Source organism: Nerophis lumbriciformis, linkage group LG28 (genome assembly GCF_033978685.3).
Source record: "Nerophis lumbriciformis linkage group LG28, RoL_Nlum_v2.1, whole genome shotgun sequence".
NCBI classification, from domain to species: domain Eukaryota; kingdom Metazoa; phylum Chordata; class Actinopteri; order Syngnathiformes; family Syngnathidae; genus Nerophis; species Nerophis lumbriciformis.
Window position 1 is genome coordinate 35,195,567 of NC_084575.2, and position 22,575 is coordinate 35,218,141.

The following is a 22,575-nucleotide window of genomic DNA, read 5'->3' on the forward strand; positions in this document are numbered from 1 at the left end:
GGCAAACAACTGTGTTTACTCTTTTTAAATCAAAATGACAAAAGAAAGTACCCAAATGACCCTGATCAAAAGTTGACATACCCCAGTGACTTTGATCTGATAATATGCACAAAAGTTGACACAAACAGGTTTGAATGGCTAATCAAGGTTCCAATCCTCACCTGTGACATGTTTGTTTGTAATTAATGTGTGTGTATAAAAGGTCAGTGAGTTTCTGGGCTTCTGACAGACCATTGCATCTTTCATCCAGTGCTGCACACATGTTTCTGGATTCTGAGTCATGGGGAAGGCAAAAGAATTGCAGACCTGCCAACTACTCCGGTTTTCCCGTAATTAGTACGGTTTTCATCAACCTATTCCGGGTTACGGTTGCAGTGATAAAAAATACGGTTTTTCATTAATTAAAAAAACATCTTTTTTTTAAGTTTTATTCACGAAATCGCGTAACAACAATGACAATCGACACTGCTTCCCGTAACTTCCTATCGAGCCATTCCGAATGCCATGCGCGAGGCCATTGTTTCCAAACGAGCGAACGATCATGGAATCAGCCGGAGAAAAATCGCATACGAGTCTTAAACCGAAAAGAAAACTGCAGTCATTCCGTGAAGAATATTCAAAAGCCTATCCGGGAATAATTATCCGTTCCAAAAAGGGTGAAAACTACGCGAATTGCACCTTGTGCAGACAAGATTTTTCGATCGGACACGGAGGAATTAGCGATGTAAAAGACCACGTTGGGACAAAAAAACACAAGTCTAATGCCGTTGCTAGCGATACAAGTGGAAAACTTTCAACGTTTTTCGGATTTTAGCCACAAAAAGGTAATGACACCAATGTTATCTATTGGAATTGTTTAGTACTGTTATACTGTTAAAAGTGTTTATACTATTTATGCTTTCAAGTCCAAGTTGAAGAAATCTTGTTAAATGTTGACAGCATAACTACCAAAATACAGAAGTATGTCCTTAATATTTTTGCAGTGCTATTTCTGTTGAAAAGTTCAAATGATTACATTAGAGATGTGATGTGCCACTTTTCAAGTGTCTGATGGCTTAAATTAATTTTCATTAATTTTTCATATTTTGATTTCTTTTGAAAGGCTTACAAAAAAAACTACATTTGAATTGTAATTCCATGCTATTGACAGGACTATTAATTTTAATGAAGTTAGTTTACCATGTTTACAGTATGATAATTGTGATAGAAATGTGAATTTTAGGCACAGAATATTTTATACAATTGAACAAGGCAGTAGATTATACAAGCTTGGACAGAAAGTTAATAATGACACCAATTTTTTTTTTAATGGAATTGTTTAGTACTGTTTTACCATTTGTTTACTGTAAAAAGTGTTTATACTTTCAATTAACAAATTGAAGTCTTGTGAAAGGTTGACAGGATAACTGGCATTAACTGTCAAAATAATTTCAAACTATTGAAGTTAGCTTACAGAATAAACATGTCAATCAACCCATATGATTTTTGCTGTAATATTTTTGTTTTGAAAAGTCACTGTGACTGATAGAAAAGTGATGGTTTTAGCAACATTTTAACCTGTCTGAATGCAATCAATCATTTTGCGTCGGGGGGCGAAGCCTGAACCCCCCACCAGGACTTTGTCCTGGACCTACCGGGACCTGCGGCCGCTGGACCCTGGCTACTAGGTTTTTCTGATTTCAAAAGTTGGCAGGTATGGAATTGTCAAAGGATCTGTGAGAAAAGGTAATTGAACTGCATAAAACAGGAAAGAGGTATAAAAAGATATCCAAGGAATTGAGAATGCCAAACAGCAGTGTTCAAACGCTGATTAAGAAGTGGAAAATGAGGGATTCAGGTAGACCAGCAAAGATTTCAGCCACAACTGCCAGGAAAATTGTTCGAGATGCAAAGAAAAATCCACAAATAACTTCAGCTGAAATACAGGACTATCTGAAAAATTGTGGTTTGGCTGTTTTCAAGATGCACAATAAGGAGGCACTTGAAGAAAAATGGGCTGCATGGTCGAGTCGCCAGAAGAAAGCCATCACTCCAAATTACTTTGTTCCAGAAGTTTTGAGGCTTGTCTCTGTGCTGTTTGGCGTAATGTAAGCGGGATACTTTGTGACATTTGCGCAGAAATGGCTTTCTTCTGGCGACTCGACCATGCAGCCCATTTCTCTTCAAGTGCCTCCTTATTGTGCATCTTGTAACAGCCACACCACAATCTTTCAGAGAGTCCTGTATTTCAGCTGAAGTTATTTGTGGATTTTTCTTTGCATCTCGAACAATTTTCCTGGCAGTTGTGGCGGAAATCTTTGCTGGTCTACCTGAATCCCTCATTTTCCACTTCTTAATCAGCGTTTGAACACTGCTGATTGGCATTTCAATTCCTTGGATATCTTGTTATACCCCTTTCCTGTTTTATGCAGTTCAATGACCTTTTCTCGCAGATCCTTTGACAATTATTTTGCCTTCCCCATGACTCAGAATCCAGAAACATGTGTGCAGCACTGGATGAAAGATGCAATGGTCTGTCAGAAGCCCAGAAACTCACTGACCTTTTATACACACACATTAATTACAAACAAACATGTCACAGGTGAGGATTGGAACCTTGATTAGCCATTCAAACCTGTTTGTGTCAACTTTTGTGCATGTTATCAGATCAAAGTCACTGGGGTATGTCAACTTTTGATCAGGGTCATTTGGGTACTTTCTTTTGTCGTTTTGATTTAAAAAGAGTAAACACAGTTGTTTGCCAATAAATAGCTTCACACGAGCATTAAGCATGAGTGGAAGAAATGTTTTTGTGTTATCATTCATATTCTCTGAAGAATGGCCAAGAAATCATCAATTCTCCCAGGGTATGTCAACTTATGAGCACGACTGTAACTGTTGAATCAGCCTTGAATTTAAATTGTGTCTCCCTTACTTTAACTTCTTAAAAATTAGAAAGAAAGGGGTGAATGTTTTAATTTGATGTCAGAAGTTAATTTCTTCATTTTGTCTTCCTTCCATTCCCAGTCGCGTCGGATTTGACACTGCAAGTCTCTCAGGACTCGGCTTACCTGCAGATGCAGGACAGACTGACCTCCGCATCCAACCTGCTGCCCGTCCTGCTCTTCCCACTCTGCTGCCGCCTGTGCGGCCTCACGCTGGAGGAGGCCGACATGGAGGATGTCAACATGGAGGATGGCGAGGATGGCGAATGGCAGGTGTGTTCAAAAAGGATATACAGGTAAAAGCCAGTAAATTAGAATATTTTGAAAAACTTGATTTATTTCAGTAATTGCATTCAAAAGGTGTAACTTGTACATTATATTTATTCATTGCACACAGACTGATGCATTCAAATGTTTATTTCATTTAATTTTGATGATTTGAAGTGGCAACAAATGAAAATCCAAAATTCCGTGTGTCACAAAATTAGAATATTACTTAAGGCTAATACAAAAAAGGGATTTTTAGAAATGTTGGCCAACTGAAAAGTATGAAAATGAAAAATATGAGCATGTACAATACTCAATACTTGGTTGGAGCTCCTTTTGCCTCAATTACTGCGTTAATGCGGCGTGGCATGGAGTCGATGAGTTTCTGGCACTGCTCAGGTGTTATGAGAGCCCAGGTTGCTCTGATAGTGGCCTTCAACTCTTCTGCGTTTTTGGGTCTGGCATTCTGCATCTTCCTTTTCACAATACCCCACAGATTTTCTATGGGGCTAAGGTCAGGGGAGTTGGCGGGCCAATTTAGAACAGAAATACCATGGTCCGTAAACCAGGCACGGGTAGATTTTGCGCTGTGTGCAGGCGCCAAGTCCTGTTGGAACTTGAAATCTCCATCTCCATAGAGCAGGTCAGCAGCAGGAAGCATGAAGTGCTCTAAAACTTGCTGGTAGACGGCTGCGTTGACCCTGGATCTCAGGAAACAGAGTGGACCGACACCAGCAGATGACATGGCACCCCAAACCATCACCCAACCATGCAAATTTTGCATTTCCTTTGGAAATCGAGGTCCCAGAGTCTGGAGGAAGACAGGAGAGGCACAGGATCCACGTTGCCTGAAGTCTAGTGTAAAGTTTCCACCATCAGTGATGGTTTGGGGTGCCATGTCATCTGCTGGTGTCGGTTTCCTGAGATCCAGGGTCAACGCAGCCGTCTACCAGCAAGTTTTAGAGCACTTCATGCTTCCTGCTGCTGACCTGCTCTATGGAGATGGAGATTTCAAGTTCCAACAGGACTTGGCGCCTGCACACAGCGCAAAATCTACCCGTGCCTGGTTTACAGACCATGGGATTTCTGTTCTAAATTGGTCCGCCAACTCCCCTGACCTTAGCCCCATAGAAAATCTGTGGGGTATTGTGAAAAGGAAGATGCAGAATGCCAGACCCAAAAACGCAGAAGAGTTGAAGGCCACTATCAGAGCAACCTGGGCTCTCATAACACCTGAGCAGTGCCAGAAACTCATCGACTCCATGCCACGCCGCATTAACGCAGTAATTGAGGCAAAAGGAGCTCCAACCAAGTATTGAGTATTGTACATGCTCATATTTTTCATTTTCATACTTTTCAGTTGGCCAACATTTCTAAAAATCCCTTTTTTGTATTAGCCTTAAGTAATATTCTAATTTTGTGACACACGGAATTTTGGATTTTCATTTGTTGCCACTTCAAATCATCAAAATTAAATGAAATAAACATTTGAATGCATCAGTCTGTGTGCAATGAATAAATATAATGTACAAGTTACACCTTTTGAATGCAATTACTGAAATAAATCAAGTTTTTCAAAATATTCTAATTTACTGGCTTTTACCTGTACTTGCAGAAGCAGGCGCTTTCAATTGCAATTGTAATCCTTCTTGATCGTTGTGTTTAGGTATGTCGTCGCTGCTCTTTGGACTCGCTGATCAAAGATGGTATGGCTCGTCCCAATGTCCCACTTGCGCCTCGGGAGCCACGACGGCGTGGCAACAAGCTCTACCGCTGCTCCCTCTGCCCCTTCCTGTCCCGTTACCCCAATCACTTGGTCCGTCATTCGCACACCCACTCTGACGAGAAACCTCACCCCTGTCCACACTGCCCCTACACCTCCTCGCACCTGGACAACCTCAAACGGCACATGCGCGTACACACGGGCGAGAAGCCGTACCAATGTCCGTCTTGCATCTACGCCTGCGGTAACCTTGCCAACCTGCGCCGCCACGAGCGCATCCACTCGGGCGCCAAGCCGTTTCACTGTGACATTTGCAGCTACTCCTGCAACCAGAGCATGAACCTTAAAAGACACATGCTGCGACACAGTGGCGAGAAGCCGTACGCGTGCGGAGAGTGTGACTACACCACGGGACATTTGGACAATTACAAACGCCATCAGAGGAAACATGGACACTGGGACCAAAAGGTGGCTGAACACAGCCTTAACTAAGACAAAGAACCTAGGGAAGTGTGTGTGTGTGTGTGTGTGTGTGTGTGTGTGTGTGTGTTGCTCAGGTAGCAGGTAAACTCAGGTGCCTTCCACCAACACACTGTAAAGGTGAGATCAATGGATTGCTTATCAGTGTGGCAAAGATGTTGGCGTATTTTCATGAATTGTTTCTTGTTTGTGTTTTGCAGCATTCACATTAATTTTTTATGTATACCTGTCACGTTCAAACACTGAGGACATCTATTAAACAAGACAAAAGGCAAGGAATCAAACAGAGACAGAATTCAATTTGGACTCAATATTGAGGAGAGACATGGCCACTGCACTCTCTGTACAGTCCTGCACCACGCTCTGACGAAGAAGGTTTTCGTCACCTCCTTTATTCAGATGTTCAATGTTCACGCACCAACACATGTCACAGCAGGAATGGGGAGTATGTAAAACAGTCATTGTTTTCGGTCGCTTTGAAGACCAAGAAGTGGGATTTCTCGGGCTTGGGCTCTTCCTGGATCCAGCTGGGGCAGGTGTTGGAGGACAATGGATAACCCCTCCCGTCTCCTGACCACAGCGACTTCAAGAGGGCAGCGGGTCGTAAATAGCGTTGACCTCGGTTACCAAATAGTTGGAAGAGAGTTTGTGAAATAGTTCAAAGAGAGTTCCTCTGGAAGTTGAGCAGATCCTGCCATCTGCCCGTGTTGAAATCACAGTGGTGTTTCACGAGCCTTCTTCCTCTTGTTAGGCCTCGAAAGACAGCCTTCATCTTCTTATCAGGAACATAATGTGATAACTTACAATTATTCCAACAATACCATTGCAGTCACATTTTTTAAGTTTGCCAGTTTAAGGTGTTTATTTCTTGATCGCGGTTATGTAAAACTGGCTTTAGTGTTCCAGATTACAATTTGTGGCAGGTTTGTGACTTGGTTGTTCCTTAACATCCTAGTATGAATTTCCCTGTAATTCAAATTTGACAGTTTGGGTCTTCCTGAGTATAATTTATTTGCATACAATTGTTTGAACTGAAGATGGTTGCAGTTGCCTAGAATTGGCTACAAAAGACATTCAGCTTCTGTATATCTAAAAATTATTCACTGAGTTCTTTGGACTCTTGACTCTATCAACAAAACTCACAACAATTGGAAATTCAGTAACGCGCTGATAAAATAAGTGCTGTCAAAAAACACAACCAAATGCAGTAAATCATGATCACTAATACAAGCCAAATAATTGAAAATGTATGTTGAATGATCATTTCACCCTGGAAAAAGATTGGTTGAAATCAGTCCTCGAGGGCCATTGATTAATATATTGTCCATACAAATAATGCATACAATGTATGTAAACGTCTGCCCACAACAAACAAGTGTCATTCTCATGGGAGACAGAAGAATACACAAATATAAATAAACCTTCATACCAAACTGGACTTTGTGTCTTGTAAGCTATTTTGCTATAACACTACATTGAGGTAGTATGGGTGTGCATTTATTGGACAGACTTATCCGTTTGCTCTACCTTCATACTTGACTGAAGTCACTTCTTCCTCTTTTAGTCTCTCTGGACAGGAAACAGATGCTTGGCTTGCGGCCTGCAGACAACTCAGCCATAAATGTTCCATACGAAACACCCACATTGCAGCATTAGCACCTGATGAGCGAAGACAACAAAGTGACCGCAAACATGCTGTACCGTGACGAAGGTGAAGTCCCTGATACTGACTTAACTTTACATTACCTCTTCAACCTAGAACAGATCAGACCAGACTGAACGGTGCCACACAAAACCTGAAATCATGGGGCAGGTAAGCATTTTTGCTTTTTTTCAGCTGACAACACACAGTAACCTGTTCACACAGTCTTTGCAGAGACATTCACCTCCCAAGCTATTCCCTGGAGACATTGTGGAGTATCCCCGGAACAAATACTTCTCCCACTTTGCCATCTACTATGGCGAGCTGCATGGCGTTCAGTATGTGGCTCACCTGACATCCCGAGGTTTATTTGTCTGTTTTGTTTTGGACATATTGGTCAAAGATTATACAGTCGTGCTCATAAGTTGACATACCCTGGGAGAATTAATGATTTCTTGGCCATTCTTCAGAGAATATGAATGATAACACAAAAATATTTCTTCCACTCATGCTTAATGGTTGTGTGAAGCTATTTATTGGCAAACAACTGATTTTCAAGGTAAAAAATGATTTTCCGGGTAAAAAAAATTTATTTTCAAGGTAAAAAAATGATTTTCAAGGTAAAAAAAAATGATTTTCAAGGTAAAAAATGATTTTCCGGGTAAAAAAATTATTTAAGGTAAAAAATGATTTTCCGGGTAAAAAAAATTATTTTCAATGTAAAAAATTATTTTCAAGGTAAAAGTTGATTTTCAGGGTAAAAAATTATTTTCAAGGTAAAAAAAATTTTTCAAGGTAAAAAATGATTTTCCGGGTAAAAAAATGATTTTCAAGGTAAAAAATGTTTTTCAAGGGGAAAGTTGATTTTCAAGGTAAAAGTTGATTTTCAGGGTAAAAATGTTTTTTTCAAGGTAAACATTTTTTTTAAGGTAAAAAAAATTTGAGGTAAAAAATGATTTTCAAGGTAAATGATTTTCCGGGTAAAAAAAATGATTTTCAAGGTAAAAAAATTATTTTCAAGGTAAAAAATTATTTAAGGTAAAAAATGATTTTCCGGGTAAAAAAAATGATTTTCAAGGTAAATTATTTTCAAGGTAAAAGTTGATTTTCAGGGTAAAAAATTATTTTCAAGGTAAAACATTTTTTTCAAGGTAAAAAATGATTTTCCGGATAAAAAAATGATTTTTAAGGTAAAAAATGTTTTTCAAGGGGAAAGTTGATTTTCAAGGTAAAAGTTGATTTTCAGGGTAAAAAATGATTTTCAGGGTAAAAATGTTTTTTTCAAGGTAAACATTTTTATTTCAAGGTAAAAAAAAAAGATTTTTAAGGTAAAAAAAAATTTGAGGTAAAAATTGATTTTCAAGGTAAACATTTTTTTTTCAAGGTAAACATTTTTTTTCAAGGTAAAAAAAAAAGATTTTTAAGGTAAAAAAAATGAGGGTAAAAAAATGATTTTAAAGGTAAACATTTTTTTTTCAAGGTAAAAAACTCTTTTCAAGGTAAACATTTTTTTCAACAGCCAGGAAAATTGTTGGATATGCAAAGAAAAATCCACATATAACTTCAGCTGAAATACAGGAATCTCTGAAAATTAGTGGTGTGGCTGTTTCAAGATGCAGAATAAGGAGGCACTTGAAGACAAATGGGCTGCGTGGTCGAGTCGCCAGAAGAAAGCCATTTCTGCGCAAATGTCACAAAGTATCCCGCTTACATTACGCCAAACAGCACAGAGACAAGCCTCAAAACTTCTGGAACAAAGTAATTTGGAGTGATGGCTTTCTTCTGGCGACTCGACCATGCAGCCCATTTTTCTTCAAGCGCCTCCTTATTGTGCATCTTGAAACAGCCACACCACAATTTTTCAGATAGTCCTGTATTTCAGCTGAAGTTATTTGTGGCTTTTTCTTTGCATCTCGAACAATTTTCCTGGCAGTTGTGGCTGAAATCTTTGCTGGTCTACCTGAATCCCTCATTTTCCAACTTCTTAATCAGCGTTTGAACACTGCTGATTGGCATTCTCAATTCCTTGGATATCTTTGTATACCTCTTTCCTATTTTATGCAGTTCAATTACCTTTTCTCGCAGATTCTTTGACAATTATTTTGCCTTCCCCATGACTCAGAATCCAGCAACATGTGTGCAGCACTGGATGAAAGATGCAATGGTCTGTCAGAAGCCCAGAAACTCACTGACCTTTTATACACACACATTAATTACAAACAAACATGTCACAGGTGAGGATTGGAACCTTGATTAGCCATTCAAACATGTTTGTGTCAACTTTTGTGCATGTTATCAGATCAAAGTCACTGGGGTATGTCAACTTTTGATCAGGGTCATTTGGGTACTTTCTTTTGTCATTTTGATTTAAAAAGAGTAAACACAGTTGTTTGCCAATAAATAGCTTCACACAAGCATTAAGCATGAGTGGAAGAAAGGTTTTTGTGTTATCATTCATATTCTCTGAAGAATGGCCAAGAAATCATACATTCTCCCAGGGTATGTCAACTCATGAGCACGACTGTACATGTCTGTCTGACCGTTTAACATCTTTACCAGATTCTGACTCCAAGCTCCTGCTCTTTGGAAGGGCCCTCAGGTCAGAGGTCAAATTGGATCCGATAGAACTGCTGGGAAGGAATTACAAGGTGATTCAACAAGTTATTTCTGTGTGCGAGGTACCTTTTTTAAAAAGGCAATGAGAAAATAATTGCGCTGTGTAGGTCAACAACATGCTGGATGATTGTGTCCCAGCCAGAGATTTCCACAATGTGGTGAAACAGGCCATCGACAACATGATTGGACAGGAAGTGACTTTTGACATCCTGTTCCACAATAGCGAGCACCAAGCAACGTTCTTCCGATACGGAGTCAAGAAGTCCGAGCAGGTTAGACGTTGCTGTACTTCCGCCGACTCCTCTTGGCTGCTCAACATAATCTAAAATGAAAATACTATTTGTGTGCGTTGCAGATTGAGAGAATCTATGAGCACATAATGCCTGCGTGGAAGAAGCTCTTTGAGAAGAAGAAGCTGTGAAAGAGCATCAATTGCAGTTTTTTACTGTTTTCCCCTCCTGCCACATCTTTATAAAAATAAATTAAAAATAGACAAACTGGAAAAAATTTATTTTTGTATTACCGGTATTGTCTTAAGTTTTATGTCAATGCAATAATGTATAGAATTTGTTTTCTGGTACTTTTTTCCCCCTACCTATCCTGAAGGAGTTTACAAAAGTTGAGCAAAGGAAAATAAGGACAAGATATATTACATACCCAATTCTTCCCAAAATTAAAGAAATACAATTTTAAAATTATTAATGGAATATATACCCTTCAAATGATTTTTTGAAACTTAAATTTAACATGGAGGTTGATGGCTGTTATATGTGTGTCAAGTCAAGGTCAAGGTTCAACTTTATTGTCCCCGCGGGGAAATTTGTCTTGGGCACAGTGCATCATCGCTTTCTTAACATACCCAAAAACAACAGAACAAAAACACAAGCACAGACACAACCACAACCATACAACTAACATTTAAACATCAGAACATGGAGCTTGATAGACATAGGTGGCACTTTGATGTAGGCATAAAATCTACAGTATGGAGATAAAGATAAAGTACCAATGTGCATTGCACTAGAGCTCATGGATAAAGTGCTGTGTGCTAAAGTGCTTAGTTCTAAAGTGCTATGTGCTAAAAAAGTGCTAACCTATGTATTAAAATTCTATTGCACATTGTTGGTCAGCTTAACGGAGGCTGGAACAAATGATAATTTAAGGCGGTTAGATTTGCATAGTGGGACCCGGAGTCTTCTCCCTGATGGCAGGGTTCCATATTCAGGAAAGAGTGGGTGTTGTGAGTTGGAAATCATTTTCTTAGCTTTTTTCCTAACTGCCTGCTCATAGATGCTCTGTATAGGCTCATATTCTTTCCTCCCTACGATTTTCATTGCCGTTTTATGCATGCCGGCCAGTTTGCTTTTTAGCTTAACGGTTAGGTTGCCAAACCATGAGGTGATCCCGTATCTAATGATGCTCTCTACAATGGCACGGTAGAAAATCATCATGATATGGCTGCTTACGCCGTACAATCTTAATCTTCGCAAAAAATATAGCCTCTGTTGCAGTCTATTGCACAGTTTGTCAATATGTGTCTTCCAGCAGAGAAGATTATCAATATGAACCCCTAAATATTTATATGAGGATACCTGGGTGATTTCCTGATTTTTGATGACCACTGGAGCTGCAGAGGATGTCAATCATGTGTTTGTGTGTGTGTGAGAGTGTACATGTGTGTGTGTGATACTGTACATGTGTGTGTGTGATACTGTACATGTGTGTGTGTGAGTGTACATGTGTTTTGGGAGGAGATGAGAGATTAGGTGAGAAAGAAGGGTAGCAGATGTCCCCATTCACTATAGAAGAGATCACATTTGGTATTTTTATAAAAGACTGTAACATAGAAATATTTGTCAACATTATTATGCTGCAAGCAAAAAATGTTCTACATAAATGTCGATTTATGAGAAAGTAAGGCCTACATTTTCTAATTGGCTTAATTGGTTACAATGATCAATAAAATTTTGGAGAATGATTAAGAGTACAAAAGCCCTTGGATTTATATCTTTGTTAAAAACATTTAAAGTGATTTAGGCAGAGGTGGGTAGTAACGCGCTACATTTACTCCGTTACATCTACTTGAATAACTTTTGGGATAAATTGTACTTCTAAGAGTAGTTTTAATGCAACTTACTTTTACTTTTACTTGAGTATATTTATAGAGAAGAAACGCTACTTTTACTCCGCTACTTTTATCTACATTCAGCTCGCTACTCGCTACTAATTTTTATCCATCTGTTAATGCACGCTTTGTTTGTTTTGGTCTGTCAGACAGACCTTCAAAGTGCCTGCGTTTCAACAAATACAGTCACTGGTGACGTTCACTCCGTTCCACCAATCAGATGCAGTCACTGGTGACGTTGGACCAATCAAACAGAGCCAGGCGGTCACATGACCCGACTTAAACATGTTGAAAAACTTATTGGGGTGTTACCATTTAGTGGTCAATTGTACGGAATATGTACTGTACTGTGCAATCTACTAATAAAAGTTTCAATCAATCAATTAAAAGTGTGAAGGAAAAAAGATCCTTTTTTATTTCAACCGTACATCCCGTCAAAAGCCTAAAGACTGACTGCACAGTTCCTGTCTTCACAATAAAAGTGCCACTCCATCGCGCCTGCGCTTTCAAAACAAGAGTCTCCGAAAGCCAGCGCCAACAAGCTAGCAAGCTACGGAGTTTGCCGCCAATGTATTTCTTGTAAAGTGTATAAAAACGAATATGGAAGCTGGACAAATAAGATGCCAAAAACCAACCACTTTCATGTGGTATTAGACAGAAAGGAGGAACTTTTTTTCTCCTCCATTTGAAAACGTGGACGTTTGTCATCACTACTGTCTGATTACAATCAATGCAAGTCATCAGAATCAGGTAATACACCAACTTATATTCTTGTCTTCATGAAAGAAAGGAATCTATATGTGTTAAACATGCATGTATATTCATTAAAACACCTTTAACATGTAAACAAAAACGGCAAAATAAATCAATATAAATTATATACTGTATATATATATGTGTATATATATATGTATATATATATGTATATATATATATACATGTTTGTATATATATATATATATATATATATATATATATATATATATATATATATATATATGTGTGTATATATATATATGTATGTGTGTATATATATATATATATATATGTGTGTGTGTGTGTGTATGTATATATATATATATATATATATATATATATATATATATATATATGATATGTGTGTGTATGTTACTCATCAGTTACTCAGTACTTGAGTAGTTTTTTCACAACATACTTTTTACTTTTACTCAAGTATATATTTGGGTGACTACTCCTTACTTTTACTTGAGTAATAAATCTCTAAAGTAACAGTACTCTTACTTGAGTACAATTTCTGGCTACTCTACCCACCTCTGGATTTAGGTAACCCTTTTTATCTTTATCTTTTTCTTCCATATTTTTTAGTATTATACTCTATATGTATTTGCTTTTGTTTTCTTTCCTTGATGTTGAAAGTGCCTTGATTTTGGTTGTTTAAAAAACAAAACAAAAAAAAAACCACTTTTTTTCTCCCATTTTTTTACTGCATTGTGACGCAAACTGCAATAGACGATCTTTGGGAGGCAGATCTCGCGAGACTACCGTAGGTGACGGCTGCTTGACGCTCAGCAGGCTGGATGTTTGACGCTGCTGCTAACTGTCTTTTCTTATCTCACCGTTCACCTGAAATGGATGCGGTTGTTCACGTTCGTTAAAATATTCGTATATTTATAAAATTAACATTGCCGTAACGGTTGGACGAAGTCCAAAATGGAGGCGGGTGAAGGTAAAAGATATTGCCGTGCATGCTAACAAGCTAGCTTAGCAGCGTTAGCAGTCAGCTGCAATTCATTCTTGCAACCTTTTGTTTTGTTTTCTTTACAATTCTCAATTAAAATCACTCGTATTGTTCACACAAATTGGACTAAAAAAGAATGCGGTTGGCATCGATAAGCCATTGTTGATATTGTTACATTGTCTATAACAGTGTTTTTCAACCACTGTGCCGTGAGAGATGATCTCATTTCACCTATTTGTGTTAAAAATATTTTTTGCAAACCAGTAATTATACAGGTAAAAGCCAGTAAATTAGAATATTTTGAAAAACTTGATTTATTTCAGTAATTGCATTCAAAAGGTGTAACTTGTACATTATATTTATTCATTGCACACAGACTGATGCATTCAAATGTTTATTTCATTTAATTTTGATGATTTGAAGTGGCAACAAATGAAAATCCAAAATTCCGTGTGTCACAAAATTAGAATATTACTTAAGGCTAATACAAAAAAGGGATTTTTAGAAATGTTGGCCAACTGATAAGTATGAAAATGAAAAATATGAGCATGTACAATACTCAATACTTGGTTGGAGCTCCTTTTGCCTCAATTACTGCGTTAATGCGGCGTGGCATGGAGTCGATGAGTTTCTGGCACTGCTCAGGTGTTATGAGAGCCCAGGTTGCTCTGATAGTGGCCTTCAACTCTTCTGCGTTTTTGGGTCTGGCATTCTGCATCTTCCTTTTCACAATACCCCACAGATTTTCTATGGGGCTAAGGTCAGGGGAGTTGGCGGGCCAATTTAGAACAGAAATACCATGGTCCGTAAACCAGGCACGGGTAGATTTTGCGCTGTGTGCAGGCGCCAAGTCCTGTTGGAACTTGAAATCTCCATCTTCATGGCTGCAACACGTGCCAAAGTAGTTGGGAAAGGGCATGTTCACCACTGTGTTACATGGACTTACCTTTTAACAACACTCAGTAAACGTTTGGGAACTGAAGAGACACATTTTTGAAGCTTCTCAGGTGGAATTCTTTCCCATTCTTGCTTGATGTACAGCTTAAGTTGTTCAACAGTCCGGGGGTCTCCGTTGTGCTATTTTTGGCTTCATAATGCGCCACACATTTTCAATGGGAGACAGGTCTGGACTACAGGCAGACCAGTCTAGTACTCGTACTCTTTTACTATGAAGCCACGTTGACGTAACACGTGGCTTGGCATTGTCTTGCTGAAATAAGCAGGGGCGTCCATGGTAACGTTGCTTGGATGGCAACATATGTTGCTCCAAAACCTGTATGTATCTTTCAGCATTAGTGGCGCCTTCACAGATGTGTAAGTTACCCATGCCTTGGACACTAATACACCCCCATACCATCACACATGCTAGCTTTTCAACTTTGCGCCTATAACAATCCGGATGGTTCTTTTCCTCTTTGGTCCGGAGGACACGACGTCCACAGTTTCCAAGAACAATTTGAAATGTGGACTCATCAGACCACAGAACACTTTTACACTTTCTATCAGTCCATCTTAGATGAGCTCAGGCCCAGCAAAGCCGACGGCGTTTCTAGGTGTTGTTGATAAATGGTTTTCGCCTTGCACAGGAGAGTTTTAACTTGCACTTACAGATGTAGCGACCAAATGTAGTTACTGACATTGGGTTTCTGAAGTGTTCCTGAGCCCATGTGGTGATATCCTTCACACACTGATGTCGCTTGTTGATGCAGTACAGCCTGAGGGATCAAAGGTCACAGGCTTAGCTGCTTACGTGCAGCGATTTCTCCAGATTCTCTGAACCCTTTGATGATGTTACGGACCGTAGATGGTGAAATCCCTAAATTCCTTGCAATAGCTGCTTGAGAAAGGTTTTTCTTAAACTGTTCAACAATTTGCTCACGCATTTGTTGACAAAGTGGTGACCCTCGCCCCATCCTTATTTGTGAATGACTGAGCATTTCATGGAATCTACTTTTATACCCAATCATGGCACCCACCTGTTCCCAATTAGCCTGCACACCTGTGGGATGTTCCAAATAAGTGTTTGATGAGCATTTCTCAACTTTATCAGTATTTATTGCCACCTTTCCCAACTTATTTGTCACGTGTTGCTGGCCTCAAATTCTAAAGTTAATGATTATTTGCAAAAAAAAAAATGTTTATGAGTTTGAACATCAAATATGTTGTCTTTGTAGCATATTCAATTGAATATGGCTTGAAAAGGATTTGCAAATCATTGTATTCCGTTTATATTTACATCTAACACAATTTCCCAACTCATATGGAAACGGGGTTTGTACATCCAAACATGACATGACAATCAACAATGTCCCCACAAAGAAGGATAAAATCAACTGAAATATTCTTGATTGCCAAAACAAAGTAGATGCGGGAAATATCGCTCAAAGGAAGACATGACAACTGCTACAGGAAAATAGCAAAAAAAAGAGAAAAAGCCACCAAAATAGGAGCGCAAGACAAGAAGTAAAACACTACACACAGGAACACAGCAAAACCTCCAAATAAGTCAGGGTGTGATGTGACAGCTGGTGACAGTACACCTACTTTGAGACAAGAGCTATAGTGATGCATGCTTGGTTATGCTTTAAAGTCATATCCAACAATTAAGACTTTTTACTGTCAACTGATTTTGTTTTTTAATGATTTCTGCGGGTGGTGTGCCTCCGCATTTTTTCGACACAGAAAATGTGCCTTGGCTCAAAAAAGGTTGAAAAACACTGGTCTATAACATCCATCCATTTTCTACCGCTTGTCCCTTTTATGGTCATGACTTGGAAATAAAAATGACTAATTACTGTAACTTTGATGTGGATGACGTTTACTTTAGGTCACTTTCACTGGACAAAAGATGCATAAAAAAATGTTGTGAAGTGTGCAGGTATATCCACAAATAACATTGTGGGATTCCACGTGTAGGTGTGAGCAGTGCCACGCCCACAGATGAGATGAATGGAGCTGGCAACTTGATGGACTTCCTGGAGGAACCTTTTCCCGACGTGGCGACATATGAAGACTTTCATACCATCGACTGGCTGAGAGAGAAGTCACGAGACACCGACCGCCATCGCAAGGTTGTTGGAAGATATTTTCACTGTTGGTGATTTTCTTTCTGACTAAACCACACGCATCTTTTTTTCTCTCAGATCACCAGCAAGAGTAAAGAGTCGATGTGGGAGCTGATCAAGAGCCTGCTGGATGCCTGGTCGGGATGGGTTGTGATGCTGCTTATTGGACTCCTCTCAGGTTGGTCACGACGAGGGATCTATACCAAAAACTATGGGTGCGCAAACAAATTAATTCACCTTAAATTCGCAAGTCTTATTAATCTATTATACAAACAATAACAGAAGAAAAGAACAAATTAAAAAGATGGTTTGACAAAAACAGACTATCTCTGAATCTCAGTAAGGCTGAAACGACGCGTCGACGTAGTCGACGTCATCGGTTACGTAAATACGTCGACGCCGTTTTTGTGCGTCGGCGCGTCGCATATTTACGTCACACTACTGTCATGGCGGAGCGCAAAGTAGACGATGCGAGCGAGGGGAAAAAAACACGCCAAAAGTCGTCAAAAGTGTGGGAGTATTTCAATAAACGGCCTAATAATGTTGTTGTATGCACACTGTGTCGAGCGGAAATGGCCTATCATATAGCAGCACAACGGCTATGAACGAACATTTGAAAAGAAAACCCCTGACAGCGTTCTTGCCATCACCATCAACAAGTCAATCGTCCGCGTGCGTATACGTTGTCATTATTACACAAAAACATGAATGTGTCATTTGTATCTGCGTTGTAAATTCATAAACTAAAGCACCGTTTGCTCTGAGAGGCGCGTTTGGCGTGCCTGTTCAGTGTTTACAAAGACGCGCTCCTCTTTAACGCTGTGGAGAGGCGGCGGCGGCGAGCGAGCGGCGAGGCGGGGCGCGCCGGGAGCGACGCCGCAAGAGACAGGGGACGACGAGCGAGCGAGGAAGAGGAGCTGAAAAGCGAGGAAAGAAAGAGAAAAGAGTTGGAAGAGAAAAGACTTTGTGTAAAATTAAAAGATTGTAAACCTGGCAAAGCCGTCTGGCGTTCAGTCTGTCGGTCCTGAAAGAACCCCACGGCACAAGACGTGTCACAAACGCTAACGTTAATTAGTTGTGCAAATACCTTTTACAACATTAACAGTTACATATACTATGTACAAACCAACAATTAACTTTCACTTTAATCATACTATCATTGTTGTGTTATTAAGCAAAATAAACAATACTTTTACTTTTGTTGAAATGTTTACACTGTACACTTTTTTGTATTGGATGTTTAGCTTTATTTTTGCACATTTTAGCAAATAAGCAATACTTTTACTTTTGTTGAAATGTTTACACTTGTTACAGAATATTTCCGTTTTGCACTTTTTTGTATTGGATGTTTATCTTTATTTTTGCACATTTTAAAGCAAAATAAGCAATACTTTTACTTTTTAAATGCTTATACTATTCCAGAATATTAAGATTTGCACTGGATGTTTACTTTTATATTTGCACATTAAAAAGCAAATAAGCTACTTTTAATTTTGTTAAATGTTAAAAGTTTTAAATGTTTACATTGTTACAGAATATTTTGTCATGTTGTTGTCAATGTTGACTGAGTGGCCATACTTTTTTTTTTGTAAATAAAAGCCATGCCTTTTGAAAAAACTGGCCTACTTTTTTTTTTTCCTCTTCATTTTAAATAAAAAAAATAATCGGTAAAAGGAAAAATAATCTATAGATTAATCGAAAAAAATAATCTATAGATTAACCGATTAATCGAAAAAATAATCTATAGATTAATCGATAGAAAAATAATCGTTAGCTGCAGCCCTAAATCTCAGTAAAAGTAAAATTATGCTATTTGGTAACAGTAGAAGAGGAAGTCCAACACAAATACAAATAGACGGAATAGAAATTGAAAGAATAAATGAAACCAAATTTCTAGGTATAATGATTGATGATAAATTAAACTGGAAATCTCATGTAAAAAAATATACAACATAAAGTAGCAAGAAACACGTCAATAATGAATCAAGTAAAACATGTTCTAGACCAAAAATCACTTGATATTCTCTACTGCTCACTAGTGTTACATATCTGAGTTATTGTGCAGAAATATGGGGAAATAACTAGAAAAGTACACTTCATTCATTAACAGTGTTACAAAAAAGATCAGTTAGAACAATACATCATGTTGGATATAGACAACATACAAACACTTTATTTATTAAATCATCCATCCATCCATCCATCTTCTTCCGCTTATCCGAGGTCGGGTCGCGGGGGCAGCAGCCTAAGCAGGGAAGCCCAGACTTTCCTCTCCCCAGCCACTTCGTCCAGCTCCTCCCGGGGGATCCCGAGGCGATCCCAGGCCAGTCGGGAGACATAGTCTTCCCAACGTGTCCTGGGTCTTCCCCGTGGCCTCCTACCGGTCGGACGTGCCCTAAACACCGCCCTAGGGAGGCGCTCGGGTGGCATCCTGACCAGATGCCCGAACCACCTCATCTGGCTCCTCTCCATGTGGAGGAGCAGCGGCTTTACTTTGAGCTCCCCCCAGATGACAGAGCTTCTCACCCTATCTCTAAGGGAGAGCCCCGCCACCCGGCGGAGGAAACTCATTTGGGCCGCTTGTACCCGTGATCTTGTCCTTTCGGTCATAACCCAAAGCTCATGACCATAGGTGAGGATGGGAACGTAGATCGACCGGTAAATTGAGAGCTTTGCCTTCCGGCTCAGCTCCTTCTTCACCACAACGGATCGATACAGCGTCCGCATTACTGAAGACGCCGCACCGATCCGCCTGTCGATCTCACCATCCACTCTTCCCTCACTCGTGAACAAGACTCCGAGGTACTTGAACTCCTCCACTTGGGGCAAGACCTCCTCCCCAACCCGGAGATGGCACTCCACCCTTTTCCGGGCGAGAACCATGGACTCGGACTTGGAGGTGCTGATTCTCAAAAATACTGAAATTCCACGACACAGTGAATTTGCAAACAGATAAAATTATACACAAAGCAAACTATAATCTGCTACCCAAGAATATACAACAATTCTCAAAAAAAGAGGAGAAATATAATCTTAGAGAAAAATGTAATTTAAAACGTTTGTATGCACGTACAATACCGGTACTTCAGACCTTCAGTATACAGGTAAAAGCCAGTAAATTAGAATATTTTGAAAAACTTGATTTATTTCAGTAATTGCATTCAAAAGGTGTAACTTGTACATTATATTTATTCATTGCACACAGACTGATGCATTCAAATGTTTATTTCATTTAATTTTGATGATTTGAAGTGGCAACAAATGAAAATCCAAAATTCCGTGTGTCACAAAATTAGAATATTACTTAAGGCTAATACAAAAAAGGGATTTTTAGAAATGTTGGCCAACTGAAAAGTATGAAAATGAAAAATATGAGCATGTACAATACTCAATACTTGGTTGGAGCTCCTTTTGCCTCAATTACTGCGTTAATGCGGCGTGGCATGGAGTCGATGAGTTTCTGGCACTGCTCAGGTGTTATGAGAGCCCAGGTTGCTGGAACTTGAAATCTCCATCTCCATAGAGCAGGTCAGCAGCAGGAAGCATGAAGTGCTCTAAAACTTGCTGGTAGACGGCTGCGTTGACCCTGGATCTCAGGAAACAGAGTGGACCGACACCAGCAGATGACATGGCACCCCAAACCATCACCCAACCATGCAAATTTTGCATTTCCTTTGGAAATCGAGGTCCCAGAGTCTGGAGGAAGACAGGAGAGGCACAGGATCCACGTTGCCTGAAGTCTAGTGTAAAGTTTCCACCATCAGTGATGGTTTGGGGTGCCATGTCATCTGCTGGTGTCGGTCCACTCTGTTTCCTGAGATCCAGGGTCAACGCAGCCGTCTACCAGCAAGTTTTAGAGCACTTCATGCTTCCTGCTGCTGACCTGCTCTATGGAGATGGAGATTTCAAGTTCCAACAGGACTTGGCGCCTGCACACAGCGCAAAATCTACCCGTGCCTGGTTTACGGACCATGGTATTTCTGTTCTAAATTGGCCCGCCAACTCCCCTGACCTTAGCCCCATAGAAAATCTGTGGGGTATTGTGAAAAGGAAGATGCAGAATGCCAGACCCAAAAACGCAGAAGAGTTGAAGGCCACTATCAGAGCAACCTGGGCTCTCATAACACCTGAGCAGTGCCAGAAACTCATCGACTCCATGCCACGCCGCATTAACGCAGTAATTGAGGCAAAAGGAGCTCCAACCAAGTATTGAGTATTGTACATGCTCATATTTTTCATTTTCATACTTTTCAGTTGGCCAACATTTCTAAAAATCCCTTTTTTGTATTAGCCTTAAGTAATATTCTAATTTTGTGACACACGGAATTTTGGATTTTCATTTGTTGCCACTTCAAATCATCAAAATTAAATGAAATAAACATTTGAATGCATCAGTCTGTGTGCAATGAATAAATATAATGTACAAGTTACACCTTTTGAATGCAATTACTGAAATAAATCAAGTTTTTCAAAATATTCTAATTTACTGGCTTTTACCTGTATGCATGGGGTGCTGCTAGTTTGTTTGACATGATCTTGCACTGCACACCTGCTTGACTTGTTTAAGGCTTAAAAGGCTGTTGTTGAGAAAAGACTTTGCTGCTGTTAGATGTTACTAATGTTGCTGGTGATTAAAAATGTATGTTTTAACATATTTGATTCCACTAAATTACGTATGATAGTAGTACAGTAGTTTATTTCAAACATACTTATTAGCAAGTTACATCATAATTGTTTACAGTTCTACATGAATAATGTAATACGATTGTTTAGCATTTAGCTTGTGGATTACCCGAACTAATGTGATGTCTCATTCAGGCTGCTACTCCATCCAGTGTAGCCAAGTCCTCTTATTAGCCGCTTATTAGAAGTGATTAGTTTTCATAGAGCTGGTTGCTGGTTTCTCTTGTGACATCTGACAACAATGTATCTGTCATGTAACAATAGGAACTCGGAAATAATGTATGTCGCACAAGGATGTGGTTAGTGACAGACTAGAGAAGTTGCAACTTATGTAAGCAGACTGATGCTACGGGCTGACTTGCCAGGTAGTACAGGTATTACATCTTTTTATTGCTTTGTTTCTCTGAATCGGTCTTGTACTTCTCCTTCACACTAATATTTTGAGCGGAACTGTCAAATCAAAACATACATTTGTTTGTGTAAACAAACAAATGATAGTGTGTAACAATGACACATTTTTCCTCAAACGGCATGTTACAAATATTACTTCAATCTACGGTGAAAATGCTTGTCACTCAAGGTATGCTCGCAACTTAAAGCATAATGAACTGCAGAGAGACTACTTGTATCTCAAATGACTTGTAAGTCAAGGTACGCATTTGTTGAGGTACCACTGTAGTATGATAACATTATTATTTCAATATTGATATTGGTAAGGAGGGAGAAATAATGGTATTTGTATTCTAGTCAGGAGGGACTACTTTAAAACTGTCTTACAACATTCTTTCAGATCTGGTTCTGCAGAACAGCCACATACCTGCCAACTACTCCGGTTTTCCCGTTATTAGTACGGTTTTCATCAACCTATTCCGGGTTACGGTTGCAGTGATAAAAAATACGTTTTTTCATTAATTACATTTTTTTTTTTTTTTTTTTAAGTTTTATTCACGAAATCGCGTAACAACAATGACAATCGACACTGCTTCCCGTAACTTCCTATCGAGCCATTCCGAATGCCATGCGCGAGGCTATTTATAGCACCGCTGCCAAGCACGAGGCACCAGTTGCCATTGTTTCCAAACGAGCGAACGATCATGGAATCAGCCGGAGAAAAATCGCAAACGAGTCTTAAACCGAAAAGAACACTGCAGTCATTCCGTGAAGAATATTCAAAAGCCTATCCGGGAATAATTATCCGTTCCAAAAAGGGTGAAAACTACGCGAATTGCACCTTGTGCAGACAAGATTTTTCGATCGGACACGGAGGAATTAGCCATGTAAAAGACCACGTTGGGACAAAAAAACACAAGTCTAATGCCGTTGCTAGCGATAC

The 22,575-nt window shown here is 39.3% G+C and overlaps 3 protein-coding genes across 10 annotated transcripts in view; all 3 read left to right on the plus strand.

The window, feature by feature from the left end:
- Positions 1 to 6,829, plus strand: part of LOC133571091 (zinc finger protein 513-like) — an 11,104-nt gene extending 4,275 nt beyond the window's left edge. For 2 of the 3 annotated variants that reach the window (XM_061924142.1, XM_061924143.1), the window contains exons 5-6: positions 3,007 to 3,197; positions 4,858 to 6,829. In XM_061924142.1, coding sequence (XP_061780126.1) covers positions 3,007 to 3,197; positions 4,858 to 5,406 — 740 coding nt within the window. In that variant the 3' untranslated portion in view covers positions 5,407 to 6,829. The remainder of the gene's footprint in view (positions 1 to 3,006; positions 3,198 to 4,857) is intronic. The other variant, XR_009810272.1, reaches the window with a different exon arrangement.
- Positions 6,830 to 7,088: 259 nt separating this feature from the next.
- Positions 7,089 to 10,159, plus strand: plaat1l (phospholipase A and acyltransferase 1-like). 2 transcript variants are annotated; one of them, XM_061924144.1, is made up of 5 exons: positions 7,089 to 7,207; positions 7,262 to 7,400; positions 9,596 to 9,684; positions 9,760 to 9,924; positions 10,008 to 10,159. In XM_061924144.1, exons 1-5 carry the CDS (start codon positions 7,199 to 7,201, stop codon positions 10,071 to 10,073), a joined length of 468 nt encoding a protein of 155 aa, XP_061780128.1. In that variant the 5' UTR covers positions 7,089 to 7,198; the 3' UTR covers positions 10,074 to 10,159. The 2 variants fall into 2 exon arrangements, with proteins under 2 accessions (XP_061780128.1, XP_061780129.1); XM_061924145.1 differs by having other exon boundaries at positions 7,102 to 7,207; positions 7,271 to 7,400.
- A 3,124-nt stretch (positions 10,160 to 13,283) lies between these two features.
- clcn4 (chloride channel, voltage-sensitive 4) overlaps positions 13,284 to 22,575 on the plus strand; it is a 33,815-nt gene continuing 24,523 nt past the window's right edge. For all 5 annotated transcript variants that reach the window (XR_009810271.2, XR_009810268.2, XR_009810269.2 and 2 more), the window contains exons 1-3: positions 13,284 to 13,482; positions 16,411 to 16,565; positions 16,638 to 16,737. Coding sequence is in view for 1 of the 5 variants with exons in the window: in XM_061924129.1 (XP_061780113.1) it covers positions 13,467 to 13,482; positions 16,411 to 16,565; positions 16,638 to 16,737 (271 nt within the window). In the remaining 4 variants the exon portion in view is untranslated. The remainder of the gene's footprint in view (positions 13,483 to 16,410; positions 16,566 to 16,637; positions 16,738 to 22,575) is intronic.

Excerpts from the sequence above, each read along its gene's own strand:
- plaat1l (XM_061924144.1), top strand. Across the intron at positions 7,401-9,595 it reads GGCTCACCTGACATCCCGAG|ATTCTGACTCCAAGCTCCTG; the intron begins GTTTATTTGTCT and ends CATCTTTACCAG. Across the intron at positions 9,685-9,759 it reads TGCTGGGAAGGAATTACAAG|GTCAACAACATGCTGGATGA; the intron begins GTGATTCAACAA and ends TGCGCTGTGTAG.